Source organism: Ophidiomyces ophidiicola (genome assembly GCF_022830035.1).
Source record: "Ophidiomyces ophidiicola strain CBS 122913 chromosome Unknown scaffold_24, whole genome shotgun sequence".
Taxonomy (NCBI): Eukaryota; Fungi; Ascomycota; class Eurotiomycetes; order Onygenales; family Onygenaceae; genus Ophidiomyces; species Ophidiomyces ophidiicola.
The window spans coordinates 247,987-264,028 of NW_026054664.1; the positions used below are offsets into that span (position 1 = coordinate 247,987).

The 16,042-nt window shown below is 43.6% G+C and overlaps 8 protein-coding genes across 8 annotated transcripts; 5 read left to right on the forward strand and 3 right to left on the reverse strand.

The window, feature by feature from the left end:
• Positions 1 to 5: 5 nt before the first annotated feature.
• On the reverse strand, positions 6 to 1,463 carry LOZ57_005180 (uncharacterized protein; the record flags this gene model as incomplete). Its single annotated transcript, XM_049254211.1, has 2 exons — positions 6 to 1,185; positions 1,261 to 1,463. The coding sequence occupies 2 exons, from the start codon at positions 1,461 to 1,463 to the stop codon at positions 6 to 8; spliced, it is 1,383 nt and encodes a 460-aa protein (XP_049106864.1).
• A 1,730-nt stretch (positions 1,464 to 3,193) lies between these two features.
• LOZ57_005181 (uncharacterized protein) lies at positions 3,194 to 4,400 on the forward strand (the record flags this gene model as incomplete). Its single annotated transcript, XM_049254212.1, has 2 exons — positions 3,194 to 3,302; positions 3,355 to 4,400. The coding sequence occupies 2 exons, from the start codon at positions 3,194 to 3,196 to the stop codon at positions 4,398 to 4,400; spliced, it is 1,155 nt and encodes a 384-aa protein (XP_049106865.1).
• Positions 4,401 to 4,719: 319 nt separating this feature from the next.
• On the forward strand, positions 4,720 to 5,373 carry LOZ57_005182 (uncharacterized protein; the record flags this gene model as incomplete). The annotated part of the gene is made up of 2 exons (XM_049254213.1): positions 4,720 to 4,725; positions 4,783 to 5,373. The coding sequence occupies 2 exons, from the start codon at positions 4,720 to 4,722 to the stop codon at positions 5,371 to 5,373; spliced, it is 597 nt and encodes a 198-aa protein (XP_049106866.1).
• A 629-nt stretch (positions 5,374 to 6,002) lies between these two features.
• Positions 6,003 to 6,412, forward strand: LOZ57_005183 (uncharacterized protein; the record flags this gene model as incomplete). Its single annotated transcript, XM_049254214.1, has 3 exons — positions 6,003 to 6,017; positions 6,091 to 6,131; positions 6,187 to 6,412. The coding sequence occupies 3 exons, from the start codon at positions 6,003 to 6,005 to the stop codon at positions 6,410 to 6,412; spliced, it is 282 nt and encodes a 93-aa protein (XP_049106867.1).
• A 1,967-nt stretch (positions 6,413 to 8,379) lies between these two features.
• On the forward strand, positions 8,380 to 9,403 carry LOZ57_005184 (uncharacterized protein; the record flags this gene model as incomplete). The annotated part of the gene is made up of 3 exons (XM_049254215.1): positions 8,380 to 8,542; positions 8,604 to 8,998; positions 9,059 to 9,403. The coding sequence occupies 3 exons, from the start codon at positions 8,380 to 8,382 to the stop codon at positions 9,401 to 9,403; spliced, it is 903 nt and encodes a 300-aa protein (XP_049106868.1).
• Positions 9,404 to 9,687: 284 nt separating this feature from the next.
• LOZ57_005185 (uncharacterized protein) lies at positions 9,688 to 10,566 on the reverse strand (the record flags this gene model as incomplete). The annotated part of the gene is made up of 1 exon (XM_049254216.1): positions 9,688 to 10,566. One exon carries the CDS (start codon positions 10,564 to 10,566, stop codon positions 9,688 to 9,690), a length of 879 nt encoding a protein of 292 aa, XP_049106869.1.
• Positions 10,567 to 13,744: 3,178 nt separating this feature from the next.
• LOZ57_005186 (uncharacterized protein) lies at positions 13,745 to 14,758 on the forward strand (the record flags this gene model as incomplete). The annotated part of the gene is made up of 3 exons (XM_049254217.1): positions 13,745 to 13,835; positions 13,887 to 14,035; positions 14,276 to 14,758. 3 exons carry the CDS (start codon positions 13,745 to 13,747, stop codon positions 14,756 to 14,758), a joined length of 723 nt encoding a protein of 240 aa, XP_049106870.1.
• A 954-nt stretch (positions 14,759 to 15,712) lies between these two features.
• Positions 15,713 to 16,042, reverse strand: LOZ57_005187 (uncharacterized protein; the record flags this gene model as incomplete). Its single annotated transcript, XM_049254218.1, has 1 exon — positions 15,713 to 16,042. The coding sequence occupies one exon, from the start codon at positions 16,040 to 16,042 to the stop codon at positions 15,713 to 15,715; it is 330 nt and encodes a 109-aa protein (XP_049106871.1).

Here is a 16,042-nt window from a genome sequence, read left to right on the forward strand (position 1 = left end):
GGCAGTTACTTGACCTTGCCAACGCCTTGTAAAGTGAGGTATACATCTGTTCCCCAGCCCCACATACTCTGAAGATGAACACTACCGCCAAAATATTCGGCATATGCACGTCCCAAAGGAAGGCCATAACCTAGGCCGGCGATAGTGCTGTTGTTAATGTTACTGCTAGAGAGTGCGTTAAGTCCGTCAACGTTGCCATTGTCGTCTGAAGGAATCTCATCGTCTGAATAAGTCGTAAAACTGTATGACCAAACATGTGGAAGAATTTCGGCAGGAATGCCACCCCCACGGTCACGGAATCGGATTGTAATGCTCTGGGTTGGAGAGTCGATTGAGCCAAAAAGGCCATTGCTATTATTCCCAGAATATTCCCCGGGCTCATTTGAGGTCTGAAAGTCAACGTCACTCTTTGCCGGTCTACAAAACTGGCACATAGTGAGGGACGCTTTGCCGTTATGCTCGATCACATCGGGAGCTGCCGCGATGGTTACTTCGACGGGTTCTCGCTCGTTTCCACTCTCCACAACAGCACGGAAAGCGTTTTTCAAGAGCTCGGTGATGATATATTCTAGATGAACCGGTATATGCGCAAAGGTAGCATCAACTTCACCGTTGATAATTAGGCGAGGTCGAACACCATATTTCAGCTCACAAATTTCTGCAACAAATTCCTCGCAGCTTCGAATAAGTCGTGCGGGCTGTAGAGCCGTGTCTATGACGCCAATATAGTTAGACGGAATGGGTGGCCTTCCCTCCTCAGTGGGCTGAGATGCCATATGTAAGGCCAAATGTTGCTGAGCAATTAACCGCGTCCCTATCCTCGCGCGGAGGTGTTCATCTAAGAAGGTAGTAACCTCTTCAGGAATTATGTATTTTCGACACTCAAGGAAGCCTCTCGCCAGGATAGGTATTGTGTTAGTATGGGTCTGAACAAGCTCAGCCATGATCTCTGTGAATTTTTTTTCATCCTCTACAGTTGTAATCTTCTTCTTCTGATACGGGAGCAACGTCGACAGCGAATGCACGTAGTTGTTATAGATTTGTGAAACATGAGGATTGGAGACGACAATGAAGGGAAGGTTTCTGAGAGCTTGAATCCGATATGCGAGTCTAGCAGGGAGTAAAGAAAGAGTAAAGTTCGCTGACGCCAAAAGTGCCTCCCTAGACAGGGGAGGGCAGCCGTGTCTTTAAACATTCCACGCGTCAGCTCTAGGTATACCCATAGCCGTCCGGCATCATTCACAATGCGCTCGGACTTACCTGAGAAGATCATTTAATGTCAACGGGCGTTTCGGCCTAGAAGCCAACTGTGTAACTTCGTCCGTAGCAACATCCGCAGGAGAGGGAGGGTAGGACCATGAGTTTGTATCAAGGGATGTAAACGAGCGCCACTGCGCTGGTTGGAGCAGCGGGTTAGAGTGAGAAAGACACCGAGATCTGCGGGCATGTCGAAGAAAAGACATTGCGAGGCTGTCCCATTCTCATCCAGAAACCTGATGGGCGAGCGATTCGGAGCGAGAGGTTATGATGAAGCCCGGCCTGGTAGCACAGCCGGCGGGTTCGGCGGTTAGGGGCGGCTGGAGCGGCTTCAGGAAGCCTACCGCGCGAAAGCGGGAGATATCCTGCTTAGTCAGTGAATGAAGATGATGTCATTCACTTTTGTGATTTCGGCGGCGAGGTACGGAGTAGAGGATGACGAGCACAATTATAAGGTAGAAGTAGTGGTAGGCTGAGAGACTAGGTGGCTATTCGACGGAGTTTCATCAAGCAATAACATGACACCCGCTACTTGCAGAAACATTAACCTTATGCTTGGCCCATCTGATGTGAAAACATAACATTGCTTCATCGATAACCATAACAGCAAAATGGCCTATAAAATGATATGTCCGACAGATATAAAGACTCTCATATCATTACAGTTACTCAAAATATAATAATCTTCGCCATCTATTCAAGAATCAAATTTTCAAGTCAATCAATCCACTTTGTTCAAAATGCCTCGTTTCAGTAGCCCTTTCTTTTTGTAGCAGCAGCCATAGGCCCTGGTGAGACGGCAGAGCCAAGTATGCAAGAGAGAACTGTGGTAAGTTCGAACAGCAATCTAATAGCTAAAGCTAGCTCTCAATTTCGCTAAGAGCTAATAGATTCTATGGTCTCTTCTGGGTCGGGCGAGCATTGCCATGCCTATTGCAATCGCTTGAAAATCCAAAGGCTGTTAGCCAGGAGGTAGTTATGGGGTGGAATTATCCAGGGTCTGTGAGGCTCCAGGGCGAAATTTATCCACAGGCAATGCCGGGGCCACTAGGTCCGGATGGTAGGTGCGATCTGCCAAAGGACATTCTTTAGCAATATATCCAGGTCGCGCTAAATGCCGACTCTTTCTGCTTGGTGCGCTCAAATCATAACTTCGACAGATTTCACAAAAAAGCTGATACGAATCAGCGAGGAGACGAATATTCTGGTCATGACAATCAAGGTTAATAAAGACGTCGGAAGTCCGACATAAGTAACCCTTACAAAGATTTAGGAGCTGATTCCTAGGTCAAGAATAAAGGAATACCAGAACGGTGCCCATGGTAGGTTTTGCCGTTATCCTCAGGTTTCTTAGCAGAAAGAGGTACAGGTCCACTCTTCATTCATCCAATCGAGGTGCTAAAGGACTTCCTGGGCTTTGTGACATCTTTGAGCATTGTATGATTTCATTTGGCCCGCTGGATATTTGCGGCCATTTTGGATGAGGTTAGGCTAGGTGGTTTTTGTTCAGCGGTCGTGGACAAAGGGGAAAAGATCGAGGAATTCGTTACATTGTCAAGTAAGAGGAGTCCTCCTCTATAAAATCATTTCTTGGTTTTCTATCTTTCGCACTTTGTCTGGAGGCTATGATATAAGCCTGCAATTGATTTCTCGCTCGTCAGTTCGTTCGTTTGGTCATCTCCGGGCTTGGCGTGGGCAGCATAACGTTATGCTTGTCCTTGGCAGGCTCGACAGGATTGGCTGGCGCTCCAGGACTCAACAACCTCGTATCAGCATCAGATGGCAGGCCTTGACTAGTCCAGCTTTATAAAGCAGCTGGCAACGTCGTGATTCCCAATGGTTCGTTTTCGGCCGAATGCCGCAACCCTAGGCCCCAAGGCTCGAGCACAGATGACCGCTAGTGTCAGTAAGACGTGAAAAGGGATATTTATACATCATGGCTACCAAGCGCAAGCGACAAACAAAAGACCTTGAGATCCCAGAGCTCTCCCGGGATGCAGGAGAACGGAAAAGAGTCCTCAACGTTTTGGCTCAGCGACGATATAGTAAGCCTGGACCATAAGGGCTAGACATGGTAGCGTACTGATTCCTATCCAGGAGAACGAAAGCGAGAACGTCTCGCGGCCCTGGAAAAGGAACTGAAACAAAAGAATAGCGATGGTAACTCGCCTGGCGGAATATCCACGGATAGTGAGGCAGGCCAATTATTATCAAACTCGACAGACTCCTTTCACTCGTCTGCGCAGTCAAGAAGTGCTGATGACCATGAAAAGCTCTTGCCGCCCACACCGCCTTCAGAACGCCTACAATCGCAAGGGCCTTTACTAGATTTGTTTGTCAACCAGACCTTATCAGAGTGCGTATCTGATATCTTAGAGGAATCGGATTTCTTGGATCTATCCCCAGAAGACACACTTCTGGATCTAGAACTCACCAACGATACCCTGAGTCTAGATTCTGTGTTTGCCTTGTCGCCGCCGCTTCCCAGTTCGTCTATCATGACAGAGCAGCTTCTCTCGAATCCTAACAATCCGGTTGAGGAGATTAATTCGAACCTCTTGGGTGATCTACAGACGCATCAGGCTTCTACTTTCACGTTTCCAGATGAGAGAATCATAGAAATACCTACCTTCGCGCTTTTGAATGCTGTGTTAACAATTGCTTCTCGCCTTGACCTAATGGATAACCTTTGGGATGTTGAGAGCATAAGTCCGATCTTCACCGGCTGTAGGGGAAATCAGCTAGGTAGCTTGAACCAGAACCCTCCACTTCTACTTGACCTACCAGAGAACTTTCGGCCAACTCCAACACAACGGTTGATTCCACATCATTCTGTTCTTGACCTCTTACCTTGGCCAACAGTACGTGATAAACTAATACAAGTATTCAGCCTGCCGCCACATCTACGGCCAGCGCCTGCTGCGGATCCAATGGGCCTTGTCTCACTGGTATATGATATAGAGGACCCTACCGAAGGTCTCAGAGTCTCTGGACCGGATCCCTTCATGGCAAATATGTGGGAAGTTGGACAGCATGTCTTTCAGCGCTGGTGGTGGGCATTTGAAGGTAGTATAGTGGAGAGGAGCAATAGATTGAGACGAGAGAGAGGCCTGCAAGGCCTCGTTATAGGAACTATCGAGTGAAAGAGCATATAGGTACACATGATATCTATATAAGAATCACGTGTAGCAAGATCCCACCCAAGTGGGATTCTCCTTTCGGTTAGCAGGAGAGGCTGCTGGGCTAATTGATAGCTCCTGTTGTGTTCGTGGCCATTTTTTTCCTGCTTTGCTCACTTCATCGTTGCAAGTGAGGTTTCATACCCGTCTTCTCTTCCACTTCGCTCCGCCAATACTCTCTGGATACATTCTCAATCTCTCACCTACTCTTTTAAGACCGTTCAATCTCATTTGAGAAGCCTTATAACTGCCCACCACACCGCTTGTGCGCGCGTTTGTCGAGATGGGGGTAAGTTCTTTGGTTTTCTTCTTATGTGGGAGGGGAGGGTCACTAAGCAACTCGCAGTACATGAGCAAGCCGATGATTCCGCATTACTACAAGGCTCTCATAGAATCTAGAACGGAGAAGAACTCGTCCTTTCTCTGGTGGAGCATCTTGACGTACTACTTTGAGCTTCATAATGGCTACGGCCAGAAGATGAGCTTTAAGTACTGCGACGGTGAATGGCAACCCTATGTTGTCGTTAGTCGCCTTGAATCCGGAGCATTTAGCCCGGTCATCCTCCTAGACTTCGAAAGGGAGAACCGTTTTGGATTTGTCCCCCCAGTGGACGACCCGTGGAGAGAGGTGAAGGCGCGTCTCGAGGACTGCCTCGATGACATGCGTATCGAGCGTGGAGACCAGACCACTCTCTACGCCATTGGGACTGTCGGGTCTCACTCCCGTTTCTACTGCCTCAAGCCGAACGCCAATAAACTGTCTAGCTACCCGGGGCTCGAGGAAAAGACATTCGAAATCAAAGAGGACGAGGAGCAAATCGAACGGATCGTGCTCCAGTTGATTCGGGACAGCTCTCGCGAGGTCACTCTTTTCGGGATCGCTGGCAACAAAATCGCTCGACTCATCGGGTCGATGCGATGCCATCGCGAGGGCTAGAAGGAAAGAGGACAAGTTTAAGGAGTGAAATTTGATCAGCACAAGGGGTTCTAGGTCTACAGTGTGAAGGAGAATATGCCTCTCGTCTCAACTTTGTTTCTACTATGTTAAACAACCCTGTGCTACTCCACTGTGTATGTACTACTTGCAAGAAGCACCATGCAGTCTGACGTCAGTCCCTGTTCTGTAGCCTTCTCAGCCTACCCACACAGGCACACACACACACACAAGAGGCACACAAATAGAGGGGTTGCTCTCTCAACAAACACGCTTCCCAGCGTATTTTATGCTGTTTGTTGTTGTTCGGCTGTTTCGCCAAAAAAACCCACTTTTGGTGGGCAGCAAGTGGGTCGTGACAAAGCTGCGACGGAAAACTTCTTTTCCTTTCCGTGTCTGCAGGCCGCTTCCCTCCCCTTCCGTGCACCACTACCCCCCCAACACTCTTTGTCGTCTTCACGCCTCTTCACTTTCTCTCCTTCATCTTCTTCCAATTGCCCGACCACCGCTCGAGCAACTCGTCTTTTGTTTACCGCAAATTTCCTCGACAGCTCTACGCTTCGCTTCGCTACTCTTCCACACCTACACTTTAGTTTACGCAAGACCGTATCTTGCTAACTAACCTCTTCAAAATGGTTATGTTTAACGTGAGTCTATCCGTTTTATAGCCCCGCTTTGCTGTAACTCGCTGGAGAATCGACTCTAAACGCGCGTTTACAGGTTACTCTTAAGAAAGAGGCCACCAACGAGGACCTCGAAAAGTAGAGGCTCTCCCTTCTCCGGCAATAACTATGACTCATACTGATTATTTCCTAGGGCCAAAGAGGAAGCCAGGAAAACTGGTGGTACCATTCGCCATGAGTACAAACTGATCAAAGGCTTCACGTATGAACATCTTATCCCCTCCATTGACCTGTTTGGCAAAGCACTCACCACAAGCCTATTGTTCAGTGTTGAGTATCCTGATGACCATGTTCACGTCCTTCAGAGTACCAGCCTTGTCAACGTTGAGCAGGATGGGCCAGCAAAGACTCAGAAGTAATGAGCCCGCTCAACTGGCTGGCTACTCTACGGAGTATCACTCTCGACACGCGTCCTTTTCTCCTATTACTCGGATCTCCTTTTATGACTGCGAATATCCAGCAAAATAATAAAAAAAATTAATGGCGCACGAGCCTTTTGCTCAGAAAGCGAAGGAGCTAAAGGTGTTCTACTGCGGAGTACTTCTACACGGTTTATTCGGACATAAGCTAGTATTCCTTGCCTATCTGTGTTTGCTGATTCCTACTTGTCGCGTATTTTCCTGGGGCTTTCATTGAACAGGACGGGGGTTAAGACCAGCAGTGCTACCAGGGTGCCTAGGCGGGTCAACTTTGACTGGTAGTTTTGCGGGGTTCTTTGACTTCCGGGTAGATTGATATGGAATCATAGCTATTACAAATGCATACTTTGCTATCATACCCACCTTCTCCCCTCCCTGCATGATACCACCCTCATCATTTCACAGTAGTAGCCTGCCCTTACCACCGCTGGCCTCGTGGTGCCTTGCCAGCCTCTCTGGCTTGCTGTCTGAAGTTGTGACTCCCAATGACGACATGGCGGGTGTAACCCCACCTTGTTATCTGTGCAGCCAATCACTGCCAGGCACACCAAACAAGCTCAAATTTACGCTTATCGCGCGATGTCGTCATACTGGGGCTAGGTTCCGCTTAACTATGCCATCACTATTCGGACATCCGTCAGCCCACAAAGCCGGCACTTTAAATTAGCTATAAGCTGCAGTCAAGCCAATACTCTCAGCATAGTTGGGTGTTCGAGCTGGTACATGAACTACTGTTCGGTGTCTCAGGACGTCTTCAGAGGCGGCTTAAGAGAGCTAGAGACTTAAACGGTACCAACGTCGTGAGCCGAAAGATCGGCTTCTTTTAGATAAAGTCACCGCATTATCTATCAGGTCTTTTCCCTTCTCAGATAGTATCTATTGATGCTGGTTAAAAAATCCGAAACAGAATTTCCATACTATTTGGCCCCCGTTTAAGCTATGAATCCTGCCTTGCTTAGTGTTAGCATTCTTTTTTTTTTGCTCCATACTAAGCATTGAGACATGAGGATTATTTATTGACTAACCTTGCTCTCCACTGTTCCTATTGCTTTTGACTTACTCTTCTTGGCTGGTTGGTTTTAACTACCAAACCTCGAAAACACCGATATATAACTATACGGTGAAGCCTGGCTGCCTGAGTTGCTCCAGTCTGGCGGTGAGGAGCTTATATCGCCAACCGGCTAGATACCTTTAACAGGGGTATACTTATATAATATTTTCCAACCAACCTTTCACCTGGAAAATGAATACTCCTCATGAGTTCGGTTTATGCGCGCATTCGTTCTTCAAGGTACCCCGTGCATACGTTCTAGAACAGCAACTTGGCATTCCTTCATACCATAGTTTCCTTTTGGCTAACAGCACTATCAGAAGCCCAGATGCTGCAATTCCATTTTCTTCCACTCCATGGAGTCCTGCATATGGAGTACAGTAGCTGATTGGGCTGATTTCCAAAAAGCAAACATGCATGTATTGTGGCTTTCTCTTATTTTCTCTATATGATGCCGTCGTTGGTGATCGGCAACAAACTATTGAAGCTGATCCAACCAAGGCGGCAGCAACGGCTGTCAATGATGGTGTTGTATTGTGTGACTCGTATGTACTCCGTATTCCGTACGAGAATAGAGTACGTTCTGGACTTGAACTCACTTGTCAAAATTTTGCTGGCATGGAAGTTAACAAACTATAGTTAGTTGGTCCCGCTGGTAAGAGAATGTTGAATCTAAGAGAGCTTTTTTGTATGCCCAGATCATCAGTCTTTTTTTCAGCAGCGGGTGCAGGTGGCTTAATTCGCTTACAGATGAGCATAAGTGCCTGTAACATGCTCCTATTAAAGGACTCGGAGGCCCATCGATTTTAAATAGGGTCTTGGGTTTGGAGTACATATTTAACCTCAAATATTCACTATGCAGTATTCCGGATTGCTCCCCCTCTTTCTCCTGCAGTTTGCTGGGACTGTTTTCGCAGTTGAGCCTGAAGCGGTGTATGACGGTGGTTATAGCTCTGCCAACTCGCCCGTACGACTGAGAATTGGCAATGGCGGAGCTGGACAGAGTGGTTTGGTTAAGGGTAAACGGGCCTGAATTTCCATCTAATAATGGCTACAGATACTTACATGTATTTGTGCTAGCACTTGCGGATGCATTTATTCAATCCGAAATCGAAGCAGGATCGAAACCATTCCGCGTTGCCTGGTACAAGAGTGACACTACCGTGACCATCAACTATCTCAAAATTGGCACCGTTGATGTTGGTATCACCTATAGCGCGGTAGCGGAAAATATTTCTATACAGCAAGGAATTGCTGAGTCAAGACACTATGCCTTCCGAGACCACTTCATGCTCACAGGGCCTCCGTCTAATCCGGCAAATCTGACGAAGAGTGATGATATAATGAACATGTTCTCTTCCATGCACACTGCAGCTGAAGCTGGCAAAAGCGACCCACCTGTTCGCTTTTTGAGTCGCTATGATAAATCTGCCACAAATATTAAAGAAGCTTCGCTTTGGCTTAGCATTGGACAGGTAACATCACTCTAGGGCAGGAAATCGAGGGACGTGTTTCTTTAATTAACATAGTAGTAGGTGCCGTGGGCAACAGCATATTCTACCTGGTATCACCAATACATCACTTTCCCTATCCAAGCTCTTGCCGCGGCCATTCAACTTAAGGAGTACACGATCACCGATTTTGGCACGTACCTCTCACTTCCACGCGGACTCCGAGATCAAATGGTTATTTACAAAAAAAGCACTGATAACGCCGATGATCTGTTACTTAACCCCGCTTACCTACTTGTAGGGACACGAGCAAGTGATGGAGATATAGCCAAGTTATTTGCAAAATGGCTCGTCAGTCAAAATGGCGGGCAAAAGGTTATTAGAGTGTTCAAAAAGGATGGGCAGGTTCTGTATAGCCCTGCACCATGATATGCGTTCCTTGATGGCAAGGACACCATACTGTCTAACGAGAAACTGTATTAAGCCTTCAAAAGTGTTATTTCAATGGTATTGTAGCTAACTTAATGTAATAATGTTCAAAAGAGTTGAGAATATGTAAAATGAATCATGGGTTGTCGTTAAAATGTCCATGGGATGCCAAGTCACAAATTTCACCTCCTTTCTGTTCAGCTGCAGGTAATTGCATGTTTGCTTGACTATAGATAACTACACTTAGCGCATGTACTCATATTTGGCCCATTGCTACTCCGTACTTATAATCCTACTACGACTGGGTCCGAAGCTCGAGCAGGTACAGTCATACCATGCATCCCCTTGTATTTAGACGGTTCGGGCGAGCTCCACCCTTTCAGAATATTTGGATCAGTCAGGGTATAGACCTCTACACCCAGTGGTCGGGTGGTATCTCGCATCTCACCACTACCATCCCAGCCCCAATTCGACAAATCGCCGCCAGGACATGTAGAAAGGGCACACAGCAGATCAACCTCCGCGAAGAACTCTAAAAAATCTCCTTTCTCAGCGGGGGATGTGCCCATAAAGTATCTCCCTTTCTCATCTAAGCCCGTGACCTGGAACAAGTTGATAACGTCGTGGACATCGAATTCCGTGAGTCCATAAGGCGCAACCGCCCGGGTGAGATTCGAATGACAATGGAAATCATCGCTCTTGCCACCCATCAGTAAGTTTACGTACGGATCACAGCGAGTACCCAAGAGATCATGTATTCTACCGCCAAATTGATCCACCCCATAGTTTGCCAACGAGTCATTGGTGATGGTAAGAAGGGGTCGCATGTATGGTAGGCAGGACCATAGACGGTCGAATACAGAGACATGGCTTTGATGAATCTGACGAGACCGCGCTGCCCAAAATCTTTCGCGGGGATTGTGTAGGTTCCAGATATTCAGATCGCCCACTTGAGGTCCTTCTGGGGTGGTGATCCTGCAAACCTGTCCAGCGCGAACAACCCAGGCATGTCCAGCGCGGGGTCGAATAGTTACAGCGTAGTCAAGATTACGCTCGCCACACACATTTGCGGTTTCGGCTATGCGAGTATAAAATACCTTGTCGGCATGAACTGGGGAGTCCGTCGGGGCATCGTAGGCTGGAGGGGGTCGACGTGCAGTCATGGTACCTGAAACCAAAGTCAATCATGGCGTATACAGAAGCGTGATGGATGCCACACTTGCCTGACAACTCTTTGTTGCCTTTTTGTCAGTCTGGGGTACTTGGGGGACAGGAAGATGGGGTTTTCCGACAGCCAAGGCAAAAAACAGTATTTATAAGCTCAACGTCCTCTCCTCCTTTCGTTACCCCACACGGGTGTTGACGGCAATTTTGGGTTCAGCTGTTTCAATATGACTTTCATCTGTATATGGAGTACAAGGGAGTCCTTCTCCATATTGCTATAGAAATCAGCCGATGAGTGGTGTTGAACGCTGGTTAGATATAAAACAGAGTGTCAGTATTCCAATCTAACTAGTGGGTAAATTATACAGGAAATCCTAAAGTGCATATAAGATATATTCCTGCAATACAGTGAAAAGACCTGGCTGATGCGTCTCAGCCACTTTCTACAGATGCCGTCGAAGTTTCGCTGGGGACCACTGCGACCCGCATGGTTCTAAATGCATAGTTATCCCCGCGGCCTATAGTTAGTTAGGTAGTTAATTTAACTAGTTAGTAATGCCGAAAGAATTGGCAAGCATAGAGATTGGCTCATTAGGTACACTCCATATTACAGAGTGGAGGTCATATTCACTGTCAAACTGCCCATTATCTAGAGCATGTTTTGAAGTAGTCTGCTTTTTATTCCATATTTGAATGGACCCGCCCGCTTAGCATATTGTCACGTGGGAGGTGCAGGTGCCAGAGGTTTCAGCTTGATTATATAATCATATGGCTTCTTTAACGTTGTGTGTCTGGATCAGGTATTTTTATTGCCTCATACCCTCAGACCTTCCACTTCGGATGAGTCAGAAATGGGCTAGGCCCAATGTAGTGTAGCATAATTATAAGCTTTGGAGCTAGACTCTTATGGATAATTTCTGCCACATTCTGTGGAAGATCTGAGTCAGTTTTTCACATTTTATTAGAGTTCTCTGATCAGATGTTGAACTTAGTGAAATTTTGAATCTTCAAAACAGTCTGTCCAACATCTTTAATCATTCACTCTTCACACAGCTTACATTTTATCATCAGAATACTTTCATAGTTATCTTTATTGAATCTTAAATCAGTTATTTATCTTCAATGTCTCACTCTCTCACTCAGAGTCATCTGACAAAATAGTCATGCATCATCTCTCTTCACTTCAGTTCTCAGATATTTTCAGATCTAATCATCAGTAAACAGCTTCTCACTTAATCAGCAGTCAGAGCTTAGTGTGCTCTGATATCAGAAATTTCTTGCTCTATTGTCTGAGAAGACAGATGATGTTAAGACAACATGCTGACATCTAAATGTCACTTATCAGTTACATCTGCACATCTGAAACTGTCTGTTGATATGATTATTTTCTCCAACAGTGACTTGACCAAATGTGAAGAATCTGATAAGACTAGTGAAGCTGAACAGACAGCTGATCAATTAGCTTTGAATCTCTGATAAATTCAGAATTTTGTTGAGAATCTGCTTATGTGCAGTGAGAGCAGTGGCTCTGATAGTCTGAATTCAGATATCATTGTGTCTAAGTTGAAGAAGAAGAACTTAAATCTGCCCAGCATGCAGATCAGTTTCAATAGTTTTGTGAATAGCTTATTTAATGAGAGTTTCTTTTAGACAGAGTCATAATTCTTGAAAGATGCTCTTCAGCATCTGTTGAAGTTAAGTAAGTGTTTATTAGAGCACAAAAAGATTGACATTGTATTTTAACTGCTTCAGTGTCTTTAAGTGTCTGTTTCTTCACTAATTCAGTAATAAATTCAGAATGATGAATCAAAGTCATTCTATATATTTAAATGAAGAGTTAATAATCTAATCAGTGTGCTAGAAAGAAATGACTTCTTCTGAATTGCAGTGATTCATAGTCAGAGTCTTCAGCACATAATGTTGAATTAAATAGTGCATCTTATTCATCAGAAGTTGACAGTTCTTCAGAGTCAGAGTCTCTTCTTCTATTACTTTCATACAATCTGTTTAACTGACAACATCAGCATTGATAATCTTACTTTCATAATTGAGCAGATGATGTCTGTGTTGACACATGTGATTAAAAAGTTTGCTCACTCAAGTCATCATCAGCATACTTATAAATGTTGTCTGCATTGAGACTAACTGATTCTAATTGCTTTCATTCTGCAGTTGAATCACATTCAGAACACTGCTAACACTTTCACTCAATTATTGAGTCTTTATTTCATGGACATGAAAGTTAAACAAAGAGTTCTTGCTGTTCTGCACAGTCTAGAAGTTATTGATAGTTACACAACTCTTTATGATGAGTGACTGAACATGACTACTATTGTTAAGATTAGTGAATGATTGTTTGATCATCATTGTAAGTGGCAACTGATCAGTTGCCACAGCATCAGCTTTAAGAAGACTTTGAGTCAACTAGTGTTGTCATAATTGATAATTTTAAGTTTCAAGAAAATGTTCAGCATCAGATCATTGATGATAAGAGTTCATTTCACTCTTATATCACTAATCTTCATGTTCAGAGTCAGATTTCATCAGATGAACTTTGTCAGAGCATGTTGAATCTGTCTTCTTTAAATCAACTTAACTATATTCATTTCTTGCAGCAAAATCAGAATCAGATTGAGATTGAATTGTGTCACTATTTCATTTCTGAAACTCTGTTTGCAGTCTATCTGAATGAACTGATCAATGTGTTTGAAACAGAAAGTGATTTGTATAGTTGACTTATTCTACTGAAGATTAATAAACTGCATCTGTTAGAGCTGATGTGTACATCACTCTTGAATTCTATATTGATGTTCAAGAGCACATATGATGATCTTTATGAGATCTTTCATATCATCTTTGCTGAGCAGTTTAACATGAATGAGAATAAGAATTTTCATGAGTTGCTATATTTAGTTTATGGTGATCAGAAAATGTCAGCATTCATCTGAGACTGTCAGTGCTGATGGTGTGAGACTCAGAGAATATATGATACTCACTGTTGAACATTGTCAGTGTCAGCAATGTGGCATCTTTGGCTCAACTTCTTATATATGATGATGAAGATCTTCTATAAGAGAGTTGAGTTCTCTCAGCAGACAACATCTGCTCAGTGAGAAGACATCATTTCATCATCTTGAAGAACTTGTTCTTCATAGCTTTGATGTCTGTATAACAGCAATGTTTTTGCAACTGATCAGAGACATTCATACTGTGCTGGATACTACAGATTCTGATGCAGTGCAAGCAGTGGTTTTGAATCTGCAGATCAGTAAGTTTGATGATCTAATCAGTTATATATACTTCATGACATTTGCACCAGAGTCAGTATGTCAATCTGGCAAGTTGATGAAGAGAATGAAAGATCACAGTGCACATTGTTTGAAGATTAATTTTAAGACTCAATTCAATGTTCAGAACTCTGATGTGCCACAGTCATCTGATAAGAATTGTGCAGATGTTATCATGACAGTTCATACATAGTTTCTTCATCTTGTTAAAATCTATAAGCTGATCAAGACTGACACTAAACATAAAGATGTTAAGTTGCTGTCTCAGAAAGTTGAGCAGTCTATTTTGCATTTCATCTGACAACATCACTTCAATTATGCAGTTGAGATGTTGTATTTCTGATGACTGACAAACTTTTCTACACATGATCAGCTGCTCTGAGATGCTGTTCTAACTAACAGTCTCATCACTGTATATCAGAGCACTGAACATTTCATGAAGACTGATAAACTCAATGAGCTGCTCAATCTGAAGTTGAAGAAATTGCTGCAATCTCAGAGAACATCAACATTTGAGATTCAGAAGCTTTTTCAGAAGTCTATCTATACTTTAAAATATACACATCAGCTTCATCAGGCAGTTGAGCAAGCTTATGAAAAGTATACTGATGCAAAACATATTAAAAAGTCTGCTAGTGAGGATATCTGCAGTCTTGCTTCTCTAATATCAGAGCAGTTGTGTGTTAGTGTAGAGAGTAATTCTGAGTTCTTACTCAATATGAAGCTGTCTGAAGTCTTTCAAAATCTATTCTTCCATGTAGCCACTGTCAACACATATATTGTGAAGGTTTTGGAGACTGGTGGGGTGGGTGTTGGTGAAGAGAACAATAAAGATTTGAATGAAGTTGATTCATGTAGAGAAGATGCTGTTGAGATTGATTATTCAATTAATTATCTTCTGTGATCAAAAATCTAACAATCTTGATACTTAGAGAAGTGAATCTGATCAGATTTTATGTATGAGTGTTTCTACATAGATTATACTCATATATAGTGAAATTGGTCATTTTCATTGCTATGTACATATTCTATTTACATACATGAGCTCACCAGACATCTGACCCAGTGACAGAGTAATTCTGTCACAACATCATTCAAAACAATATATCCTGGACAAGTTATCAATTAAGGTGGATACCATGTCAGTTAATGTAGCCAGTTGGTTTTCAAGCTGTGTGAGACATGCATTAATCTCCAACAAATCTCTGTTCTCTGCTGATCACATGAAGTCAAACATTTGAGTGAGTCTCTCTGTGAATTGTGCAAGATTAAGTTGATCTTGATTATTGATTCTGCAATGGGTTTCTGCTGCAGGGGGATTCTGTTGCTGGTCAGAGTGAATATTTTTTGGAATGCAAGGGTCATAAATCTGATGACTCTTTTTTTGAAACAAAGATTCTTCACTTTCAGATGCACCATGTTTATTAGCAGAGCTGTCTGTAAACTTGCATTTGATTGCATTCATCTGACAGTGGAAATAAGTACTGTCCAGACATTTCTTATTTTTGTGCACTGATGATTTGTAGATCCTGCACTGCCAATCATCATGTTTGTTGCAGTATGTACATGTCAGTATCTGCTCAATATCATTCACATCTTCAATTCTGTTGACATGATATAGCATATCAATGATTTTCAGAGATATTTCATTTCAAGCAGACTCATCATGAGAAGTATATCACTGACTCTTTGTAATTTAATTCCATGTTATTTTGGAATTTGTCAAAGTTTGTTTAACTGACACATTGGCCAGATCACCTTCTTTCAGATTTGAAAATTTTAATTGAAGTATTCAATTGGAAGATGGTGTTGCTGGCAATATGTCAACTATGATCCAACTGTCAGTACATACAATGTTTCACCACTGAGCAGACAACTTATCAGCTTGCTCTGTGATAGTGAATCTTTTAGAAGCATCAGCCTGTTCTATGCCACATCTGTTTTGATTATCTGCACCAGAGTAAATAGAAGCAGACTCATGATCAGAGATGTTGAGTATATCTGAAATGTTATTGATCAGATAATTGGTCAGAAGTTGCTTCTGGGCAGCATCTGCAGAGAAAGTTGCAGATTCATCACAAAACATATCAACATCACTAGAGTTTGGCTGAGCATTGAATTCAGACTCAGATTGAGTGATAAGTGTATTGCTGTGATCAGATTCAGACATGCCATGGAAATGATCCAT